This window comes from Melospiza georgiana, chromosome 21 (assembly GCF_028018845.1).
Source record: "Melospiza georgiana isolate bMelGeo1 chromosome 21, bMelGeo1.pri, whole genome shotgun sequence".
NCBI classification, from domain to species: domain Eukaryota; kingdom Metazoa; phylum Chordata; class Aves; order Passeriformes; family Passerellidae; genus Melospiza; species Melospiza georgiana.
Window position 1 is genome coordinate 943,316 of NC_080450.1, and position 21,670 is coordinate 964,985.

A 21,670-nucleotide genomic window follows, 5' to 3' on the forward strand; every position below is an offset into this window, starting at 1 on the left:
CAGGTTTGCAGCCCTGACCCAGCAGCTCAGGTTTGAGCACAGACCCAGCAGCTCAGGTTTGCAGTGCTGCTGTGTGTGGGGATAACTGAGGCCCAGAGGGGACAGGCAGGGCTGTTCTTTGTGCCCCCAGGTCCGCTGTGCTGCAGTTTTTGCCCTGGGCACCTTCGTGGGGAACTCGGCAGAGCGCACGGACCACTCGACCACCATCGACCACAACGTGGCCATGATGCTGGCCCAGCTCATCAACGATGGCAGCCCCATGGTGCGCAAGGTGAGGGGATCCACAGCTCTCCTTCAGCTGGGAACTGTGCTGGGATTGTGCTCTGGGGCTGCCCCTGCTCCCTGAGGCACGGCCTGTGCAGGGAATGAGGGAGCTCTGGCCAGGGAAAAGCCTCCCTGCCTTGAAACCCCTCACAGTGGCTCTCCTGTGGTAGCAAACCCCCAGCCAGGTAATAATTATTGACTCCATCGTCCAGAAGGCATGAAAGACACTTTATTGTTAGCAGTCTACAGTTCTTCTAGAAACAGTGGTGAAACTAAGACCTGGTTGGTCTCAAAGTGAAAATTTTTCACACACTATTGGTGGCTATCAATAACACACTCTAGAGAACCATATCTATAAACAGTGGTTGCAGAAAGAGAGATAATAATTGTTTGAATTCTTTTCCTCTAAGTTTCTCTCAGCTTCTAGCCAGCTTCCCAGGATTTTTCTGGGAAAGTATGTGCCTGCTCTCTGTGGCCAGAGAGCTGCTGCCACCCTCCCCAGCTTTGGGAGAGCTACAGTTTCTGAGGCACCATCGTACATCAATAGTACATTAAATGGTTTTTGACATTCTGGATTGTTTTTGAGGGCTGTTCTGAAGTGTCCTAATGTTTGTGTTTACTTTAGTGGAACATCAACACCCTGGCAGTTGTCAGCAGCATTGCAAAGATTCATTTCTGTTGTCTCGTTCCAGCATTTAATCAGTTTAATTCAGGAGGGAGCTGCGTGTCACACGGAATGCTCTGGGAGATTCATAAATCTCTCCTTGAGAGATCAGTCCCTGAGCAGAGACGGCAGCCAAAGGCAGCTCTGTCTCCTGCCTGCTGTTCCCAGGGGCTGGGCAGGAGGGGCTGGGCAGTGCCATGGGGGCTCAGTGCCCCCAGCCCTGGCACAGCCCTGGCTCTGAGGGAGCCACACACACCCCGTGGGCTGGGCCAGGTCAGTGGCATTTTATCAGTCTGACAGACTGTCAGAATCAGCCACAAACCCCAGGGTGGTTTGGGCTGGAAGGGACCCTGAAGCTCCTCTCATGCCAAGCCCTGCTGTCCTGGGCAGGGACAGCTCCCCTAGGGCAGTTGCTCCAAAGGGAGGGAGCCAGGCAGGAAAGGCTGTGAGCAATCAGGTGTGAGACACAGCCCTCTGCCTTTCTGCAGCTCAGCCCTTGAATTGAGGGAGAATTTCCACCCTGGATGGCCACCCAGTCACACCAGCGGTGTTGGTCAGTGTTTGCCCTCTGTGCCTTGTTTCTCAGGAGATGTTTCTTGTGCTCTTTCCCCAGGAGCTGGTGGTGGCCCTGAGTCACCTGGTGGTTCAGTACGAGAGCAATTTCTGCACCGTGGCCTTGCAGTTCATAGAGGAGGAGAAGAATTACCCTCTCCCTTCTCCAGCTGCTCCAGGTGGGGCTGGGCTTTGGCTGGCCAGGAGATCCAGGGCCTGGAAGTACTTGGGGATTATTTAAGGAGTTTGCCCAACACAGTGAGCTTCTTGTGGGTGGGGGTTTATTAAAGAGCCCTGTTGTGCCATGCTGGGGACAAGGAGGGGACACCTGGTGTCTGTTGAGCCCTGTGAGATGTTACACTGGGGAAATCCATCCTGCACTGAGTCCCCACCTCAGCCTTGGCTGCAGCTCACCAGGAGCCCCTGCCCATTCAGAGAGAGGCTGCTCAAGGCAGCTCAGGCTCATTTTCTGTCTCCCCTCTGGAGCCACACGTGAACGTTCAGGGTCACAGCGACCTGCTGAGAGCTCCAGCACACCATGAACCAGCCCTGCTGCTGGGAGGGCCAGACAAGGAGGGGAAGAGCTCTGAGCCTCTGGCCCCATCGCTTTTGTTGTGTCTGAGGTTTTGTGTGAGGAGTGAGATGTTCTGGTGAAGTTGTCTCTGACCTCACCTTTCCTTTAGATGTAAACTGCAGTGGGAATCTTAAAGGGCAACAGGAGGATCTTGGAGACCAGACTGTGTGCTGTCTGCACAGAGTGGTTTGCTCTCCCTGTCCTGTGAATATCTGAATCATATTGGAAAATGAGCTCCTCCCCGTTTGCTGCAGGAGATAAACACTGCCTGTTTACAGGGCTTTCCACAGGGCTTTTCCTGATCCAAAAGAATCCTGGAGTGGGACACTCTGGGAGCACTGGGCCCCCACCACAGTGCAGCCACTCTGCAGGGAAACAGAGCAGCTCCTCTGAGCCCATGGGACTTTAATATGGTTTAAATCAGGCCTGAAATTTGGTCAGGAAACCAGAATTTTCATAGCTCCTGATGATGAGCAAATGCAGGGGGGTGTGATGAGCAGCAGCAGAGAGGAGCTGGCCAAGGCTGCCTCAGGCTGTCCTGACACAGGGGCTGGGCAGTGGCAGAGAGGAGTCTCCAGGGCCCCTGGGAGGCCCTGGCAGGGCTGGGCTCACCTGGCCTTGTTGGATGTCCCGAACTGCCCTCCTGGACAGCAGAGATGGGATCCGTGCTGGATCCATGGCCATAGTGTGTCCCCTTTTAGCCTGACAGAGAATGAAAAACTCTGTGCACATCAGGGCTGTTTTAATGACCCGTTTGCATCAGTCTGACAGACTCAGAATCAGCCACAGAACCCCAGGGTGGTTTGGGCTGGAAGGGACCCTAAAGCTCAGCTCATTCCAAGCCCTGCTGTCCTGGGCAGGGACACCTCCCATAGGGCAGGGAGATTAGCGGGACACTGACCCAGCTTTGGGGCTGGCTTTGGTGCCAGCCATGGCCTTGCAGGGTCCTGGCATTTCAGTCTTGGCGAAACCCAGCAAAGTTTGAAATTTTCAGGTTGGTTACCCCAGCCAGGGCGAGTGGCCGCATACAGAGGCCATTTCCCAGGGGAAACAAAGCATTTGCCCAGGCTCTGGGTGTCACTCACACGTGGCACTGGGGGCTCTGAGGCCAGCTCAGCATCACTGCTGCCCTTGCCTTGCCTTGCCTTGCAGAGGGCGGGAGCCTGACCCCGGTGCGGGACGGGCCCTGCACGCCGCGGCTGCGCTCCGTCAGCTCCTACGGCAACATCCGCGCCGTCACCAGCGCCAGGAGCCTCAACAAGAGCCTGCAGAACCTCAGCCTCACCGAGGAGAGTAAGGCAGCTCCCTGGGCCCCTGGGCCAGCCAGGGAATGTCCTGTGTCCCTGGGCCAGCCAGGGAATGTCCTGTGCCCCTGTGCCAGCCAGGGCACCTCCCCTGTGCTCCCTGGGCCAGCCAGGGAATGTCCTGTGCCCCTGTGCCAGCCAGGGCACCTCCCCTGTGCCCCCTGGGCCAGACAGGGAATGTCCTGTGCCCCTGTGCCAGACAGGGCACCTCCCCTGTGCTCCCTGGGCCAGCCAGGGAATGTCCTGTGTCCCTGGGCCAGACAGGGCACCTCCCCTGTGCCCCCTGGGCCAGCCAGGGAATGTCCTATGTCCCTGTGCCAGCCAGGGCACCTCTCCTCTGCCAGCCAGGGCACTCCCCCTGCCCCCTGTGCCAGCCAGGGAACATCCTATGCCCCAGTGCACAGCCAGGGAACCTCCCCTGCGCCCCCTGTGCCAGCCAGGGAACCTCCCATGCCCCCGTGCACAGCCCAGGCTGCAGCTGGCGCTTCATCCCGAATTGTCCAGCTCCCACAACCTGGATGAGGAGCCCCCTCATAATTAGTTGCAATTTTCTGGTCATTAGCATTGATTTTCTGAGTGTTTGGGGACTGAAAATGTGCCTTCTGGCTTCCGGGCATAAGTGGATTTTTAACTCAATCTTTTGCCCATTCTGTGTTTAATCCTTCAGTATGAAAAAGGGGAATTGTGGCTTTGCCCCCTGGGTGAGGGGTCTCCTTCCCTGAGCGTGGCAGGATTTAGGGAAGGGCTGTTTTGTCTGGGTGAGAGTGGTTCTCCTGCCAGTCCTGGTTCCAGCACCTGCCGTTGTGTCCTGGCAGCTGGGAGCTCCGTGGCCTTTTCCCCTGGGAACCTGAGCACGAGCAGCAGTGCCAGCAGCACGCTGGGCAGCCCTGAGAACGAGGAGTACATCCTGTCCTTCGAGACCATCGACAAGATGAGAAGAGTCAGCTCCTACTCGTCCCTCAACTCCCTCATCGGTGAGCAAAACCTCCCTGCCTGCCCTGGGACCCCAGGACATTCCCCTCCCTGCCCTGTGTGCCCGGGTCACAGGGGTGGCACCGGGAGCTGCTGGCTCCGGGTCTGAGCTGCTCTGAAATCCCCTTGGGAATTCAGGCACCAAAAATGTGGGGGCCACAACAGCTTGGCTTTGAAGCACCTGTAGCTTTTCAAACAGTCTGAGCCATTCTGGCACAGCACCACAGGCACCATGCAGAAGGACCTGGCTTTTGGAATGGCCTCCTTCCAGGGAAAGCAGCATGCACAGGGAAATGCTGGGGGAAGGCTCTGTGTTCCCTCTCTAATCACTAAATGGGCCCATATTTCACAAATCAGTGCAAAGAGAGTAACTCAGGGAGAAATCACCTTTGCCTTGACCAAAGAAACATTTTCCCTGCTCTCTTTTCTGGGAGAATTAATTGTGATTTGGCCCTCCCCAGCTGAAAGATTCAGGGATTGTAATTGCTGAGCCCCTGTGGCAGTTTAAAATCATGAGTTCATTAGGAACTTGATCAGTTAATTTGCTTTTGATTATCAGTAATGACATTGGATCTTCTGAAGCATGGCAGGGATGTTAGGAAATTTCTCTCCATCTTGAGCTAGGACTGGAGTTTTCCCATTTCCAGTGATGGCTGGTGTGTGTCTCACCAGAGCTGTGCAGCACAGCTGGAAAGGGCTCTGGAGGGGAGCTGGAGGTGGTGAGGGGAACTTTGGAAAGAGAGAGCAGCTCTCCAAGGCCTCCCTCATTCCTGATCCATCAAAGAGCTCAGGCCCAGCTGGAGCTTGGAGAAGTGTTTAAAATTCATGACTCGCACAGAATCCCATTACCTCCCCATTTGCCTGCTGCAAGCCAGGCTTTTCTCATTCCTTCTGAGGCATCACCATCCTCCAGCCCTGTCTCCTGCTCCCCCAGGAGAGGTGCCACCAGCCCCAGCCACCCCCTCAGCTCTGCAGCCCGGGCTGACCCTGCTCCTTAATGTGCCTTGAGCTGCTGCAGGGGAGCAGACACCTGGGCCTGAGGGAGTGCTGTGCTCTGCTCTTGCCTTCTGAGAGAGAAAATGGGGCTGTGGCTCTGCAGAAATGCCTCTGCCAGGGAGTGCAGTGCTCTGCTCTTGTCTTCTGAGAGGGAAAATGGGGCTCTGGCTCTGCAGTAAGGCATCTGAGATGGCCAGAGCAATGGGAAAGGTATTTGGGGCACGTGGGGAGACTCCCAAGTGGAGCAGAAATCTGGTGTGCAAAAGGGAAAGGAGAATTTTTCAGCCCCAGTTTGTGTTCTGTGCTCTGCATTCCTGTCCTAGGCTGATTCACTGATCACAGAATTCCAGGATGGTTTAGGTTATTCCAGAATGGTTTGGGTTGGGAGGGACCCCAAAGCCCACCCAGTGCCACCCCTGCCATGGCAGGGACACCTTCCACTGTGCTCCAAACCCTGTCCAGGCTGGCCTTGGACCCTTCCAGGGATCCAGGGGCAACCACAACCTCCTTTGCTCCTCTCTGGCAGCTTTAGGAACCTGGCATGTGAGAGATTGTTCTGGATCAGCCTCTTCACTGGCACTGAGGCACCATACAATAGACTTCTTCCCAAAAACTTGAGGAGAACCTCTCCATTCCTCCTTGTCCCAATTTACAAGCAGTTCCTTGGCTAGCTGTGGGCCAAATGTGCCCATTGTGGCTCCCCAAATGCCACCACACAGGCTCTGAGCCGAGCTCTGTGTTCTCTGGCAGCTGCTCCTTGGCCAGACAGGCCAGCACCAGGAGAGACATTTATTTCTGGCCCACTTTTCCAGCTGGCAAGAGGCAGTTTGTGGTTAGTCAACAAAGACATCATTTTGGAAGGGAAGCTGAGCCTTGCTGCTTTTCCATACAGCCACTCATTAATCTTGGTGTCCTGGAAATGTTCAGCTTTAAGATAGGAAAAGGGATGGAATTAAGATGGAGGTTTGCATACCTCGGGGCTGATTATTCATATCCAAACTGCTCCATGAAAGCCTTTGTCCCACAGAGAGCTTGGCTGGAAAGATTATCTTAAGGAGTGATCAAAGAAAGAGGAAAGTAAATCTGGGAGCCATGGAATGCTGGGGAATTGTTGTCTGCTCCAGCAGCAGAGGCTGGGGGTGGAGAGCTGTTTGCCACTTGCCAGGGTGTGCCTCAGAGACGGCGGAGGTGGCTGCAGCGAGGATGAGGAGGGCAGAGGGGGATGTGGACACTGAGGTGCAGGAAACAGAGAGAACTGGGGCAGGGGAGCCTCCTGCTCTGTGTTAATGAGGAGGAGCTGGTCAGCCAGCAGCGTGTGCAGCGGGAGCAGGCACAGCAGCAAAACCCAGGCATTTGGGTGGGGTTTGAAAATGGCAACTGCTGCCCAGTTCGGGGCTGCTCAGAGGGGGCTGTGTCCCTGCTGCTGGTGCCTGCCCTGGGGAATTCCTTCTGCTGAGCTGCTCCTGGCTCCTGTGGAGCTGCTCCTGTCCCCTTCACCTGGGGTCCCTCCTGGCAGGAGGGGTCCATGGCACGCACACTGAGCACCTGTGGTTGGCACTGAGGAGAAGCAGCTCCCCACATCCTCAGGGCTGTTCAGCCTGGAATATTTCAGCTGCATTTCCCTGCACAGCATTGCCTGTGTGCTGTGTGAGGGTTTCATTCTGCTCCCTGCCCAGGAGCTGAGCTGGGAGCAGGGAGCAGCCTTGGTCTGGCTTTGCTGCCCCATCTGTGGGGCTTCAAACCGCTGCAGAGATTTTTACAGGGGCTTGGAAAGAAGCTCTGTCCCAGGCTGGCAAAGCAAAGGGAATAAATAAAGGCACAGTAAAGCAGTGGGGTTTGCAGGCACTGTGCTCTCCCTGGAGCTGCTGGAGCCCAGCCTGGCCTCAGGGCTCACAGGTGAGCTGGACCCCACGTGTGCAGGGAAAATCCAGCTCAGAGAAAGGCAGGCAGTTTATTTTTGCCATTCTTAGCAGAGAAGGATGGTTTTGTAAACACGAGTCCACCTGCAAGGTGCAGTGAGCTGGCTGGGAGTCAGTGACTAATTACAGAGCTGTCTGCTTCCGTCAGTGCCAGCCCTGCTCAGCTCCTGGTTTGCATCTCGGGGACACTTTGGGCACTGGGGCCCTGGAGGTGAGATGGAGCTGCTGTTCCTCCTGCTGCTGCCTTCCCCAGGGACTGGAGCTCAGGATCTGGCAGGGAGCAGTGTCACAAGTGTCACTCCTGCTCTGGCAGTGGGCTGGTGGCAGCAGGAAAGAGCAGCAGCCCTGAGCCCCGGGTACCTTTGGAGAAATTCCCTGTGTTCTCCTCAAAGGCTGCCAGGTGAAGGGGGAATTGCACTGGCACAGTTCTGCTGAAAGTCTGGTTTTTCCCTGACACTCAGATGTATAAAAAGTGCCGCTGGGTTTCTTGCTCTGTGATCGAGGTGCTTACCAGGGCCCCTGGGAAATCAGCTGGGTGCCCCCCTCACTCTTCCCCCTCTCCCTTTGCTTTTACTCTCTTTTCAAGGGCTTTAAAGAATTGAAGGCATCCAGATTTCCCAGTGGCCCTTATGTAAGAGGATGGAGTGTGGGAGGCAGAGCTCTGGGCACAGCTCTGGGCACACCTCAGACATTACCTGGCTGCTGCTTCACGAGCTGAGCCTTTCTTCCTCCCACACCTTGTAGCACTTTGCCTCTCTCCCTTCTTGTGCTTCATCCTTCCCCCTCCAGTTTTTCTTTGCTTGGTAATAGAAGCTTCCAGGATTTAACATTGTTATACATTTACAGCCTTTGCAATTTTACTGTATTATATAAATATTATACAATATTACATAAATATATGTTTATGGCCCTTACAATTTACAGCCTTATAACAATTTACATTGTTAGAGGTTTTACAGCCTTGCCAGTGCCTGAAGGGGCTCCAGGAGAGCTGGGGAGGGCATTTCCACAAGGGCCTGGAGTGCCAGGACAAGGGGGAATGGTTTCCATGGCCAGAGGGAAGGGTTACATGGGGTATTGGGGAGAAATCCTTCCCACAGAGAAGCTGTGGGTGCCCCTGGATCCCTGGCAGTGCCCAAGGCTAGGCTGGAGTAACCTGGGATGGTGGAAGGTGTGGAACAGGCTTTGGGGTCCCCCCCAGCCCAAGCTCTGTAGGATTCTCTGGTTTGTCCCTGGGAAGGTTGGGATCAGCTGCAGGCTCTGCATGGTCACCCCCAGCACACAAACAGCACGGTCCAGGTGCTCCCTTGTGAGATTCCCAGGTGCAAATGTCAGCAGACATCACTTGGAGCATCCTTTGGGTGGGACAGAGCCCCTCTGCAGGGGCTGAGAGGGAGGAGCTGGGTCTGGGGGCTGCCTTGGCCCTTTGCAGTGGTCTGTCCCACTCTGGGCACCTGGGGCAGAGCAAGGTTCCCCCTTCAGCCCAAGGGCAGCCTGCAGCCCCCTGGAGCTCAGACCTGCTGTGCCCCAGCCTGCTGTGCTGCTGCAGGGACCAGGTGTGGCTGTGCCAGGTGAGGAGCTGCCTGGTGACCAAGGGGCCCTCTCCTCCCAACTTTATATTTAGATGCCTCCAGAAACACGAGAGGAAAAGCAGTAACAGCTTGATCTGTCATTTAGCACCGATTGTGACTCATCTGAAATCTCTATTTTAGCTCTTTTTTGTTGTTAGTGCAACCACTTTAACATTGTCCAAATGGCTGCACTCCCAGCCGGGGCGTTGCACGATCAGGCACCGGCAGGGTCGGAGGCAGAACAACAAATTCTCCCCCAAAAGCAGCAAAATAAAATGTTCACAGGAATTTGTCAGTTGTTGCAAGTGCTTATTAATTTGATTTGTACTTTGAATCTGTCAGTCCCTTCTGCCGAAATACCGAACAGCTGATGGGCTCATTAAATAACAAATTGGAGGAATTGATACAAATGTCAGTAGGAAAGACTGAGCTGGACTCGCTGCTTCCTGAGGGCTCCACTCCTAAAGCTTTGCTTTAAACACTTACTAAACTTGTAGAGTGTGCAAACCCCCGGAGAATTCAATAAAAATCCCACCACAGTATAGGGCAGTAACTGTGGGTTTACCCCATTCAGTATTTCAGACATTTTCCACTTGGCCTTTCCAGGTGATTTGCTTCAGGAGCCTGGAAAAGCAGGAGTTTGACTGGAGATGATTTAGGGAGTCTTTAATTTATTTTGCTTCCTCCCACTTTGATTTCACAAGCCCTTGCAGAGTTCACAGCCAGGCAAAAGCGAGGCAGAATGCCCATGTGGGATGTTTGTGAGCTCCTCTCTTGATGTTCCCCGAGATGCCATCAGGTTGTTCCGAGTTCTAATGAATTTTCTCACATCAGATCAAAGAACTGGAGCTGATGGATTGTCATGTGCTGCAGGGCTTTGGGGTTTGTTGTGGTTTTTGTTTTCCTAGGTGTGAGTTTCAACAGTGTTTATACCCAAATTTGGAGAGTGCTGCTTCACCTGGCTGCTGACCCCTATCCCGACGTGTCCGACCTGGCCATGAAGGTTCTCAACAGCATTGCCTACAAGGTGAGTACCTGCCCTGCTCACCTGTGCCTGCCAGCTCTTTGGATGTGGATTTTCTCATGCTCAGGCAAGGCTTAGGCAGGCTGACCTGGATGGGTCTGTTGGAGGGCTCTGCCTTTTGCAGAAGGAGCTTTTAATGCTTCACCCCGATAAACTCTGCTCTGAACTCTGATCAGGTAAAATGAACAAATGGGGGAGGGCCCGGGCTTGTTTTAGGGTATAAATGAGGTCTAGATCAGTCCCTGGGATAAACCTTAAGAATCCTTCATTAAATTATCCCTTTGCAAACTGATTTAGATAATGCAAGTGGGACTGGCCTGCAGACTGAAGCCACAACGGCTCTCCAACCCAGGTGAACTAGTACATGTGAGTCAGCATGCAGACCCCTGCCCCTCCTCACCCCAGCCCAGGCTGGGTGCCTAAACCTCCATCCTCATCCCATCTCATCCTGGGGGTGCCAAGATGTCCCTGGAGGTGCCACCCTGGGGCAGAGCTGCTCCCTGCCCAGGCCAGGCCACCCCAGGACATCCTCTCACCCTGTGCCTCCCCTGGCTGGGCACAGAAAGCTCTGTGGGACCCTTTCTGGCCTCTCAAGCATCCAGACCATGAGCCATTGCAATGGGAGCTCTCTTACTGGGCCTTTCCAGGGAATGAGCCCAGATCCTCAGCCCAGGGCTGCAGTAAGAGATGCCAGCATTGTGCACTGCCATCCTAATGCCTCAGAGATCTCTGCTTGGAAACCACTTTATCTCTTGAGACAATAGTTACTGACTTGGACTCTGGTTTGTTCGTGCCAGTGAGTGGTAAGGGCTGGGTTTGGGACAGGATTCTCTTGGCAGTGGGGGCAGCAAGCTCAGCCCTTCCCTGGAGAGACAGGGGTACAACAAATGACAGGCTGGAGGTGCCAAACGAGGGCAAGAAGGAAAGGAAAGGGTGGGAAATTTCCCTCACTCTGCTCTAGATGCATGAAACTGTTTAAGTTCTGTGTTTGGAAGGCTCTCTGCAATATGAGATGTTGCTCCTGCTGTTAAAAGGGACATAAAGAGGAAGCAGATCTGCTTTTCTTGACCCAAATGTGTTCTCAGGAGTTGCTCCCTGGCCAGTGGAGGGGTGGGTCAGTGTCAGCACTGGTGTCCACGCTGCTGTGCCAGCAGGAGCTGTGACCATTGTGCTGTCACATCCCTGGGGAGGCTGATGGGGTTCTGTGCTGGCTCTGGCACGGGAGGGCCTGGCTGTACTGTGCTGACCCAAACCCAGAGCTCTGGGACTCTGCATCTCACCCTGCACGGCTGGGCCAGCTGCTCTGCCCCTGCTTCCTAAGGCAATGGCTCTTCCAGCAACCTTGGAAAACAGGAAGCATTCCCACTGACAAGGGCTGGATCTGGGGATGCTTCAGGGAACAAAAGTGTTTGTTCTCCTTTGCCTTAGCCCCAAGCCCTAAGGACAGCGTCGCTCCTGGGTCGTGCTGTGCATGTGGGGGCTTTGCTTTGGCCAGCACCACCTTGGGTGGCTTCTAACGAGGCTTTGTGATGGAACCAGACCCCCAAACACAGCAAACAGGCTGTGAGCTGTGGGCATCCACAGCACAGGGGGCTGTGAGGCTCAGACCCTGCCCTGGCCATTCCTGGTGCTGTTCTGTGCAGTGAGCGGTGCCGTGGGACCTCGAGAGCTCGAGGCTCTGTGGGAGCTTCTAACGAGGCTTTGTGATGAAAACAAACCCCCAAATACAACAAACAGGCTGTGAGCTGCTCAGCACAGGGGGCTGTGAGGCTCAGACCCTGCCCTGGCTGTTCCCAGTCCCATTCTGGCCATGCCATGAGCAGTGCTGCAGGAGCACGGGAGCTCGAGGCTCTGTGGGAGCTCAGGCAGGAGCTGGCCAGTGTCTGGTGCAAATCAGTGACAATTAAATCCTTGCTAAGTGTGTCCTGAGACCTCTCCTTCGTGCTGCTGGAGCTTGCTGGGTGTGGAAGGGAGCTCTGGACGTGGGCACTGCTCCTCCCCGGTGTGTGCATTGCTGCCCACTCAGGGGCTGAATTTTACCGGTGAATGCAAACAAAAATTGTTTTCCTTGCTTGAACAAAAATACTGCCTCAGGTGATGTAAAACACTTGAATGTTCCAGGGGTTTCATATTTTGGTTTAATTACTGTAAAATTCAGGGAAGGAGAGGCTTTATTTTGGAGCTGGGCCAGCTCAGGTTTTCTTCCATTGGCAGAGCTGAGCAGAGCCCAGCTCAGGTCTGGGGGGCCTGGCTGGGGCTGGGGGCTTCAGTGGCAAATTCTCCGTGGGGTTCCACATCTGGAGAGTGCTGGGGAACTGAAGATTGCAGAGCCATGGAATGGCTTGGTGGGAAGGGACCTTAAAGCCCATCCTAGGGCAGGGACACCCCCGCTGTCCCAGGGTGCTCCCAGCCCTGTCCAGCCTGGCCTTGGGCACTGCCAGGGATCAGGGACAGCCCCAGCTGCTCTGGGCACCTGTGCCAGGGCCTGCCCACCCTCTCAGGACAGAGTTTCTCCTGACTGTCCCATCCCAGCCCCTCTGCAGACATCCAAAGTCACACTTTGCTGTGTCACCTGCTCCAGCTGGCCCTGCCCTGGCAGGGGTGTGACCTGGGTGATGTGCAGAGGTCCCTCCCGGGCCCAGTGCTCTGTGATTGTGTGATTGCAGTTCTCAAAGGAGAGCAGCGTGTCCTGCTCAGGATTTTCCTGGAGCCAGGGCTGTGGGTCTGTTCCTCCAGAAGGGCTCAGGGCTGTGCTGGGTGTGAGCAGCCGGTGTGTGGGCAGCCCGGGCGTGCAGCCTTCCTGCAGGAGCTGCTGCTGCTCTGTTCCCCGGCCTCATTAGGCACTGCCGGGCCCCTCCCAGCCTGTGCTGCCCTGCCTTTGGTGGTGATGGTGCACATGGGAATGGAGCAGCTCCCCTTCCCAGCCTGAGCCTCGGAAAACGCCCAGCCCTGCTTTTGTGAGCACCGAAACAAACAGCAAGGGCCCAGGCCTCAGTGTGGGCCTCCAGAGACTTGCTGAAATCAAAAAATAGTAAGAGGAAGGTTTGCTTCAGCCCAGGCTGCTCTGTCCAGGTGTTTTTAATGGAAAGCTTGAGGCTGAATCACAGAATCATTTAGGCTGGAAAAGCCCTCTGAGCCCATCCAGTCCAAGCATTCCCTCAGCACTGCCAGGGCCACCATGACCATGTCCCCAAGTGCCACATCCCTGTTAAATCCCTCCAGGGGTGGGGACTCCAGCACTGCCCTGGGCTGGAGAGCCCTTCCAGGGAAGGAATCTTCCCCAGTGTCCAACCTGACCCTCCCCTAGCACAACTTGAGGCCATTTCCTCTTGCCCTGTCGTTCCCTGGGAGCAGAGCCCAGCTGCCCTCTCCTGTCAGGGCATTGTGCAGAGCCAGATCCCCCTGAGCCTCCTTTCCTCCAGGCTCAGAACGTGCTTTATGATTAATGGTCACGGTGTGAGGGCCAGCCTGGTGGCTGTGGGGGCACTGAGGGGGCTCAGGCTGTGCCCCTGCCCTGTGTTTGGGGTGCAGGGCAGGTCCTGGCTGCAGCACTCTGGGCTAATGCTCCTGCCCGAGCCAGCAGTGGGAGCAGCTGGTGCTGGGGGCAGCCTGGGGGCTTTGTTCTGCCCCCCGGCCATAGGGAGCTCCCTCCCTGCCCTGGGTGTGCCAGGGCTGTACCAGGGCCGTGCCGGGCCGTGCCAGCTGCTCAGGCCTCCTGTGTTCTCCCCAGGCCACGGTGAACGCTCGCCCCCAGCGCATCCTGGACACCTCCTCGCTGACCCAGTCGGCCCCTGCCAGCCCCACCAACAAGGGCATGCACATCCACCAAGTGGGGTAAGTGCAGCCCGGCCTTCCAGCACCTTCTGGGGCTGGGCTGGGTGCTCCCTGCCCTGCCCCATCCCGGGAGCTGCCCCGGGACTGGGAATTGGGAATGAGGTGTCCAGGAGGGAAAGCTCTGGGAAAAGGGGGGAGTTTCTGCCTGTTTTCCTTTAGGGCAAAGAGTAACAAGCCCACTGGGTACCAGCTGAATTGAAAGGAGGAGCTGCTGCTTGGCTGCTTTCACCTTCCCTGAGCTGTGGTGCCCAAATTCCCAGTGACGTCTGAGCTGTGCCTGCTGCACTTGGAGCTGATAAAAGCTGGGGTTAACTGATGGACAAATCACCTGCCTGAGCTGCAGGGAAACAGAGAGTGCTGGGGGCAAAGTGGGGGCTGAGAATGGGAATATTGCCCAAAACACCTCTCCAAGAGAAAACAGCACACGTTAGATCTGCTGGTTCCATACCCAGTGTGCACCAGTGAGATGCCAACAGAGGGCCCAGCTTAAATTCAAATGGTTTCGAATGGTTTTGAATTCAGTCCCTGGTCAGGGTGACTTAGGTCAGGCATCAGAGATTCCCAGAACATTGAGGTTCATCCCCTCAGGGTGCAGCTGGCACAGACAGAGTTCTCTCTTGGTTTGGGGTGGGTTTGGCCTTTATAGCTGTGATGTTTCTGCAGAGGAGGCACCACAGCGAAACACAAACCTTGTGAGGAGGAAACAAAGTGAAAATGACATAATGCACAGCAAATCTCATGCGCAGCGATACCCAAAGCCTGTCCCTGCTCTGTCCTCAGAGGGTCCCCTCCCACCACGAGCACCAGCAGCTCCAGCCTGACCAACGAGGTGCCCAAGCCGGCGGTGAGCCGGGAGCTGCAGCGCCCCAGCGTCACCAACGTGGGCGTCCAGTACACCCCCCACTCCCACCAGTTCCCCAGGACAAGGAAAATGTTCGACAAAGGCCCAGAGCAGGTAAGGAGGCTGCTCTGACAGCCTCTCCCCACTGGGGTTTGTCCCACTTTCTGCTGGTTGTGGTTTATTTCTGTGCATCCCTCGTTTGCTTCCAGCTGCTGCTAATCCAGGTTGGCTGCCTCTAAGCAGCCAAATAAAAATTGATTAATTTATTTTCTTCAGGATAAATTGTGTTTTACAGCTTTTGATAGGGCATTATTCACTTCTGCCACTAAGCAGTGTGTCTAATCAGAGTCCATGGCTTAGTGCTCTGTAAACATTCGTGTGCCTGAGTGACACCCCAGAGGCAGATCCCTGCCCTCAGGGCTCTCCAGCCCCAGCAGCAGCAACACCTTCCTTCTCTGGGCTTTGGCAGCACCAGGATTGTATTTCTGAAAGCTGAAACCTGAGGGAGAGGAGCAGCTTTTCCCTTTTCCCTTGGGGTGTCCTGTGCTGTGAGACAGACACTCATCCACCTTGGCACCAGCTGTGTCTGGATCCTGAGTCATCCTCACTGCTTCCCACACCCCATCCCTGGGACAGAACTGCTGCTGGGACCTGCCTGAGGTGCCATGGGGCTGCTGCAGCCCAGATCCTGCAGCTGAGGGAGCGTGCACCTTTGCTAGGAGTGACCATAACCCTGACCAGATGTGCAGAGTGACCATAACCCCAATCCCAGAGCTGGGTGCGCAGTGTTCCCTGTCCTGGGCAGTGTGTTTGAGGGGTTGGTGCCTGTCTGGGACAGGGGGTGTCCCTGGAGTGTCCCTGCAGGGGCTGAGCCCTGTCCCCTCCCCACAGACAGCTGATGATGCTGATGATGCCGTGGGACACAAGAGCTTCATCTCGGCCGCGGTGCAGACGGGGTTCTGCGACTGGAGCGCCAAGTACTTCGCCCAGCCCGTGATGAAGGTAACCCTGCTGGGCTCTGCCAGCCCTGCCCTGCCTCCCTTCCCTTCCCGGGGAGGCAGAGGAGTGGATGAGGGTCACCCTGCTGGGCTCTGCCAGCCCTGCCCTGCCTCCCTTCCCTTCCCGGGGAGGCAGAGGAGTGGATCTCCTTCCATCCTGCTGCTCCTGTCAGTGACAGTGAGCAGAGTGTCAGGAAAGTTAATCCACAAACAGCAGAGGTTTATGTCCAAAAGGAGGCAGAGGGGTCCTTTGACTTTATTCCAATAAAGGGAAAGGCCATGGGGCATTCCCCTGGGGTCTCTCCAATTTTTGGAGCACGCAGCCTCCTTTTTAGCCCAATTTCCCAACCACATTTCCCTTCTTTCTTTCCCCATTTCTGAGATGCTTGAGAGGTTCAGACTTCCCAAAACACCTCACACCAAAGATTCCCCTCTAATGTACAACCTTCCCTTTTAATTTTTAATTCTTGTGGAATTCAGGGTTTTTTATTCCCCATTGTTTCTTTCATCTTTCAATGCCTAATTTCATTTATCAGCAACCCTAAAGTTTATTTGTACAAGCAAATACCTTTTTCCATTAATCAATCAGTGGGATCCTTCCCATTGTTTCTTTTATCTCCCAGTGCTGGTTTTATCTATGTTTGTAAAGACAAATAGGCCATTCCTCTCAAGAGGGAGCACAAGGGTCGCTGAGGGTGGGACAGGCAGAGCCCATGGGGGGGAAAGCTCAGCTCCCCATGGAGCACAGCCCACAAAAACCAAAGGAACGAGGAGAGGTTCTGTGTCAGACCCCCAGCTTTGCATGGCTGCACTGCAGAGTTGTTCATCTGAAATGCTGTGCTTCTCTGCGTATAGAACATTGCATTATGGCTAAAATGAATTGGTTTTTAAAGTAAATAAATGGAATAATGAAGGCCCTATTTCCCAGGAAGGGCAGTGAGAGGCTGGACAGTGAGAGATGCTGTTTTCTCTCTGAGCTGGCTGTGGTAGAAGAGGCAGAGCAGTGGTGGGGAGGCTGCCCTGGGGCAGGACAGACCCTCTGCCCCCCTCGGGTGGGGTTTGGGAGCTGTGCTCTGCTCCAACATTGACACCTTTAGCTCACACAGGAGAAAATGAGAATGGCTGCATGCCCAGAGTGCCTGGGGAGGCTTGGGGTGCATTATTGTTGGGGTTTCAAGTCTAAAATAATGTAAGAATTTGTGTTAAAGCAAAGAATAAGGGTGATAATGACAAATTTACATCCAGGTCTCTTTAGAAGTGATTTGTTTGGGTAACTAAATTCTCTCTGTGTGAAGTGAGAGAGAAACTGAAACCTTGTTCCAGGAAAAACTCAAACCAGAGCTCTTAAGAGATGGGCAAAGATATCAGTGACTGGAAGGAGAAGCTGTTAAATTCCCAGAATGTTTTAGCTGCTAAATTCCCAGAATGTCTCATTCAGCCAGAGCTCAGGTTTCAGGTTCAAGTATGAAACAGAAGGAGCAGTAAATCTCCCTCATTAAAGGCAGCTTCCAGGTGCTCTGGGAGTCCCAGGGAGCCCAGAGGTGTCAGGGCTTGGAGCTGCATCTCTGGCATGGAGGGGTTGCCGTGGGCAGGGCCGGTGCCAGGCTCCATCAGTGCCCTCGCAGGGTGTTTGTGTCCCGGCAGTGCTGCTGAGATAATGGGGAAATGGTTTTAGTGCTGCCTGCTCTGGGGGGCTGAGCCATCGCGGCGGAGCTTCAGCTGCTGGCCTGCGATAATTGCCCGGGTTTAGGGCTGTCAGAGCAGGGCAGGCTCTGGATTTCCAGAGGGAATCGCCAGGGAAGCGCTGCCTGACACTTCCTGAGCTGCTGGGAAATTCTGAAATTCCCAGTTCTGAAATTCCCTCTCTGCTGAAACCACCCAGGAATTCCTCAGGGCACATATAGGCTGTGGGGCTGAGCTGGCCAAGCTTCCACCTGGGCTTCTTCTCCCCTGTGAAATTCTGAAATTCCCTCTCTGCTGAGCCACCCGGTAATTCCTCAGGGCACATCTGGGCCGTGGGGCTGGGCTGCCTGGCCAAGCTTCCACCAGGGCATCTTCTCCCCAAGATGAGCTTCAGAGCCTTGACTCAACCCAGACCAGGGCACAGGAGGAGGAAGATGATGTCTGAGCTCTTAGTTCTTATTAAAATCATTTGTCTGCTCCCTAAGAAAACTCTTCCCAGGGAAGAGGGGGGTCTTTATTAATAGAATAAATCAGATTAGGCAGCCAGGCACGGGCAGGGGCAGTGGGGACATGGGGAGTTCTGTGGAGGAGTGGCTTTACTACTGCTTCCTGCACATTAAATAGACTAAATTGCTTCGGGGGAGGCAATAAAGAACGTGGAGCATTCCTGTACTAATTCACAGCAGCCAGGGAGAGGAGAGGCATGGGAAGGGGAATTTCTGCTCTGTGTGTCCCAGGGAGGGGAGCAGGGCACAGCCCTGGCTCTGGAGGAGCTCCTGAGCTGGGAATTCCAGCTGGTGAGTTCTGGGTGAAGCTTGGAGAGCACAAAATTTGTGTTTTCTAATGACACAAGGGAGAGCATTGATCTCCCTGTTGCTTCTACAGTGTTGGAAGGCCAAGGAGAGGGAGCTTCCTGCAGGTGTTCCCTGTCCTGACAGGGGATTGTGGCTGATTTTGGGGCTGGGCTGGCTGCTCTGTGTGCAGGCACTGCAGAGTTTCTCTCTGAGAACTTTCCCTGGGGTTTCTTGGCTGGAAGTCAGGAGTGACAGCTCGGGTGTGCCTGAGTTTCCATGGAGTCCCTGTTCCTGCAGCAACAGGGAACAGTCCTGCCTGGTGGCTGCTGCCTTTTGGGAGCTTCAGCCTCAGGAAAAAGGCAGAGAGAGAAGAGCACCAAGTGCTGATGGAGAAATGACATTGATGCTTCATTCCAGCCGTTCCTTTGGAGCTGCTGCCTGCCTTCATAAACAGGGAAAGACAAGGCAACTGTTCCTGTAATGAATAAACATAAAATGACTGTGAGTGCATCTTTAGTCATATTTAATTGATGAATTTAGTTTTGCTTCATGGACCTTGCCCTGAGAATGCTCTCACTGGAAAGACTGAGGGATTAATTTCCAGTGTAAATCAGGGGCCCTGTTTCAAGCCATCACTCCAGGTTTGATTTATTGATTATCTAATCAAATGAGCGGAGAGAGGAAAAGCTGCACTGGAAATGCTCCCTGTGCCAGGAGGAGCAGGTCCCTGCCCAGCTCTGGGCTCTGCAGAAGCTTTTGCTCTTCCTGCAGCCCCTGGTGGCTCAGGGCTGTGCTGGGAGCCACGGGGTGCAGGAAAGCCTCGGTGCCAGCTGTCAGGAAGTCCCGAGGCAGGGAGAGCAGAGCCAGCATCTGTTGTTTGCAGGGCTGGCAGAACATGCAGGCAGGAGCTGGGAAGGATCCTGGAAGGTGAGAATTACATAAGCAGCCCTCCCTGCTCAGTCGTGCCGGGGCTGCTGCGCTCTGCCTTGGCCCTGGGTGCTGGGAGAGGAGGGGGATCCTGCCCTGCTGCAGGGATGGGGGCCAGGGAGAGCTGCACTGACCTCTGGGGCTCGTGCCAAGGGCCCCCTGCTCCAGGGAGAGCTGCACTGACCTCTGGGGCTCGTGCCAAGGGCCCCCTGCTCCCCTCCTGGCTCCCACTGAGCTCAGAGAGGGAAACCTCTGCGGGGAGGGTGCAGCAGCTGCTCCCTGCGTGGGGGAAGGATCAGCCATGGTCCCCATCCTGCGGCTGGAGCGTGGCCAGAGCTGGCCTTGGTGTTCCCATGGATCCTCCCTCCCTCCTGGCAGGATTGTCCCCAGAGCCACACAGGTGGGTGGGTGTGGGGGCCAGGACAGCCCTCACCTGCCCGCTCTTAGCCTGCCCTGCTGTGCCAAGGCTCTTTCTTGGGCTTGCTTTAATTTATTCCCAGAGAAGCTGGGTTTTCATTAAGGTGTAGGTGTCATCTCTCCCCTCTCAAATTCCTTTGATGTATTTTAGCTCAGGTTTGTTTATTGCTTTTCATTAGGGGTCGTTTGTCATTGCTTGTCTAATAGGTGTTGTGCTGAAATGAAGTGCTTTTTTCTTTGCCAGGAGGAAAAGTGGAGGGTGGGCTTCTTTTTTTTTAATTTATTTTACAGAAGCAGAAGTCCAACTCAGTAGCAGCAGTTTTCCAAAGGATAGCATTGTTTGAAGGCAGTGTTTGTAATAGTGACAGATGATTTAAGGACTTTCTTACAGGGTTTTTTGTGGGGAATTTGTCTTCCTTCTCCAAGAGTTACTCCTTTGGAGCAGCCAGCACCAAAGGAAGCTGGATCAGAACCCTGTGGCTCAGCTCCTTAATTGATCCAAGGATGGTTCTGGAGAAGGGAATCTTGGATAATTTTTAAAGTATGAAAAACACCTCATACATAGCTCCTGCCATGGTTTGGGGTGAGATCTCAGGAGTTTATTCCTGAATAAGGTGGGAATAGCCATGGTGGGAGCAGCACTGGGGCTGGCCCCGTGCCTGGAGCACAGGTTTTGTAGGGGAGCCATGGAGTGCTGAAACCTGGAGCTGTGGGTGTGAATAAATATCATCAAATGGCTCAGGGTGGCTGTGACTGCAGGGCCACTCTCCAGTTTCAGTGGGAGTTTTGTGTATAACCAAAGCCAGGTGACACAGGGGCATGGTTTTCAGACCAGGGAACCAGAAGAGGGCTGTTCCTGGTAAATGGTGGTGGGAACCTGAACATCCCGGGGATTTGGGAGTGTGGCCATGCCCTGCTCGGCCAGCAGCCCTTGATTAGCAGGAAAAGAAAGATTTCAGTGTGTTCTGAGCTGGCTGCACAGGGCTGGGCTCCCTCTTTGATCTCGGCTTGCTGCGTGATGCTGAGGAGCGCAGGGAGAGGAATCTGTGCTGTACCCAGACCAGACCCACAGCGCTCAGAGGGGACAGGAGGGACGGTGCCATCACCCAGCCAGCTCCTGGAGGGTCACAGCTCCTGTGTGTATGTGTCCCTGTGCTGCAGATCCCCGAGGAGCACGACCTGGAGAGCCAGATCCGCAAGGAGCGGGAGTGGCGCTTCCTGCGCAACGCGCGCGTCAGGAAACAGGCGCAGAAGATCATCCAGAAGGGTGAGTGCTGGGGCTGGGAGCCCCAGTCAGCCCTGGGCCCAGTTAGGGATGGCCCCTGCAGCCCCTCAGCTGGTGAGAGCAAGGCAGATGCTGCTGCTGCTGCTGCTGCTGCTGCAGGTGTTTCTTACCTGCTGCAGGTGTTCCCTGCTGCCGCTGCAGGTGTTCTGCTCCTGCAGGTGTGTCCCAGCTCCTCCTGCTGCAGGTGTTCCCAGCTGCTGCAGGTGTTCCCATCTCCTGCAGGTGTGTCCCAGGCTCCTGCAGGTGTTTCCCACCTTCTGCAGGTGTTTCCCTTTGCTGCCCCACCTCTCTGCTCTCAGCTGCTGGCTTTGGTCACCAGCTCAGCCTCTGCTTTTAAGGGGATGGAGGGTGCAATGCTGGAGGGTCAAATCCAGAGCTGCAGGCTCAGGGTTTGTGGGACAGACATGGTCAGGAGACACCTCAGGGATGTCTCTCACCTTCCCTGCTCTGCTGAGCTCTGTGAGTGCTGGTTTGCCCCTTGCACCCCATTTTATTTGGGGTATTTGTGTGTGTGCTGCTCCCAACGTGCCCCAGGTCTGTGCTGCATCAGCAGGAGCTCCCCAGGAACCTGGGGCTGAATCTCTGGGGCTCTCTGAGGCAGCTTTGGGCTGGAATCCTCTCAGCACAGGAATTTATTCGAGTAAAGTGGAGCCTAATGAGGCTTCCTGAGGAATTTGCATTGCTCAGATTTCCCCTGCCCTGAGCAGCAGAGGCTGGGGAGCCTCAGTTCCAGCAGCTCCTGGTGCCTCCCCAGGGCATTCCCAGAGCAGGGCTGGGGGCTGCTCCTCCCAGGGATGCTCCTGGAGGCACACAGGGCTGCAAACCCCAGTGTGCTCAGGGGAAAGGGCCCAGGGCTCAGCCCTGTCACTGGGGGCTGCTCCTGGGAGTGCAGTGTGGAGCTTCACACCAGGAATCTGCAGAATATCATCAGCCAGAGAAATGCAGCAATGATCCCAGAGCCCAGGAGATGGCCTGGGAGATCTGATGGAATACAAAGAAGGGGATTTTTCATGCTTGCCTGGAGAAGTTAAATCTCTTTCTAGACAGTGTT

The 21,670-nt window shown here is 55.0% G+C and overlaps 1 protein-coding gene across 2 annotated transcripts in view; it reads left to right on the top strand.

Annotated features, from left to right (window-relative positions):
- The window catches only part of RPTOR (regulatory associated protein of MTOR complex 1), a 103,702-nt gene that overhangs the window by 59,328 nt on the left and 22,704 nt on the right, over positions 1 to 21,670 (top strand). Inside the window, exons 17-26 of one of the 2 annotated variants that reach the window (XM_058038669.1) lie at positions 131 to 271; positions 1,542 to 1,659; positions 3,207 to 3,347; positions 4,174 to 4,332; positions 9,725 to 9,843; positions 10,138 to 10,206; positions 13,571 to 13,674; positions 14,455 to 14,629; positions 15,407 to 15,517; positions 20,496 to 20,601. In XM_058038669.1, the coding sequence (XP_057894652.1) occupies positions 131 to 271; positions 1,542 to 1,659; positions 3,207 to 3,347; positions 4,174 to 4,332; positions 9,725 to 9,843; positions 10,138 to 10,206; positions 13,571 to 13,674; positions 14,455 to 14,629; positions 15,407 to 15,517; positions 20,496 to 20,601 (1,243 nt within the window). The remainder of the gene's footprint in view (positions 1 to 130; positions 272 to 1,541; positions 1,660 to 3,206; positions 3,348 to 4,173; positions 4,333 to 9,724; positions 9,844 to 10,137; positions 10,207 to 13,570; positions 13,675 to 14,454; positions 14,630 to 15,406; positions 15,518 to 20,495; positions 20,602 to 21,670) is intronic. The other variant, XM_058038670.1, reaches the window with a different exon arrangement.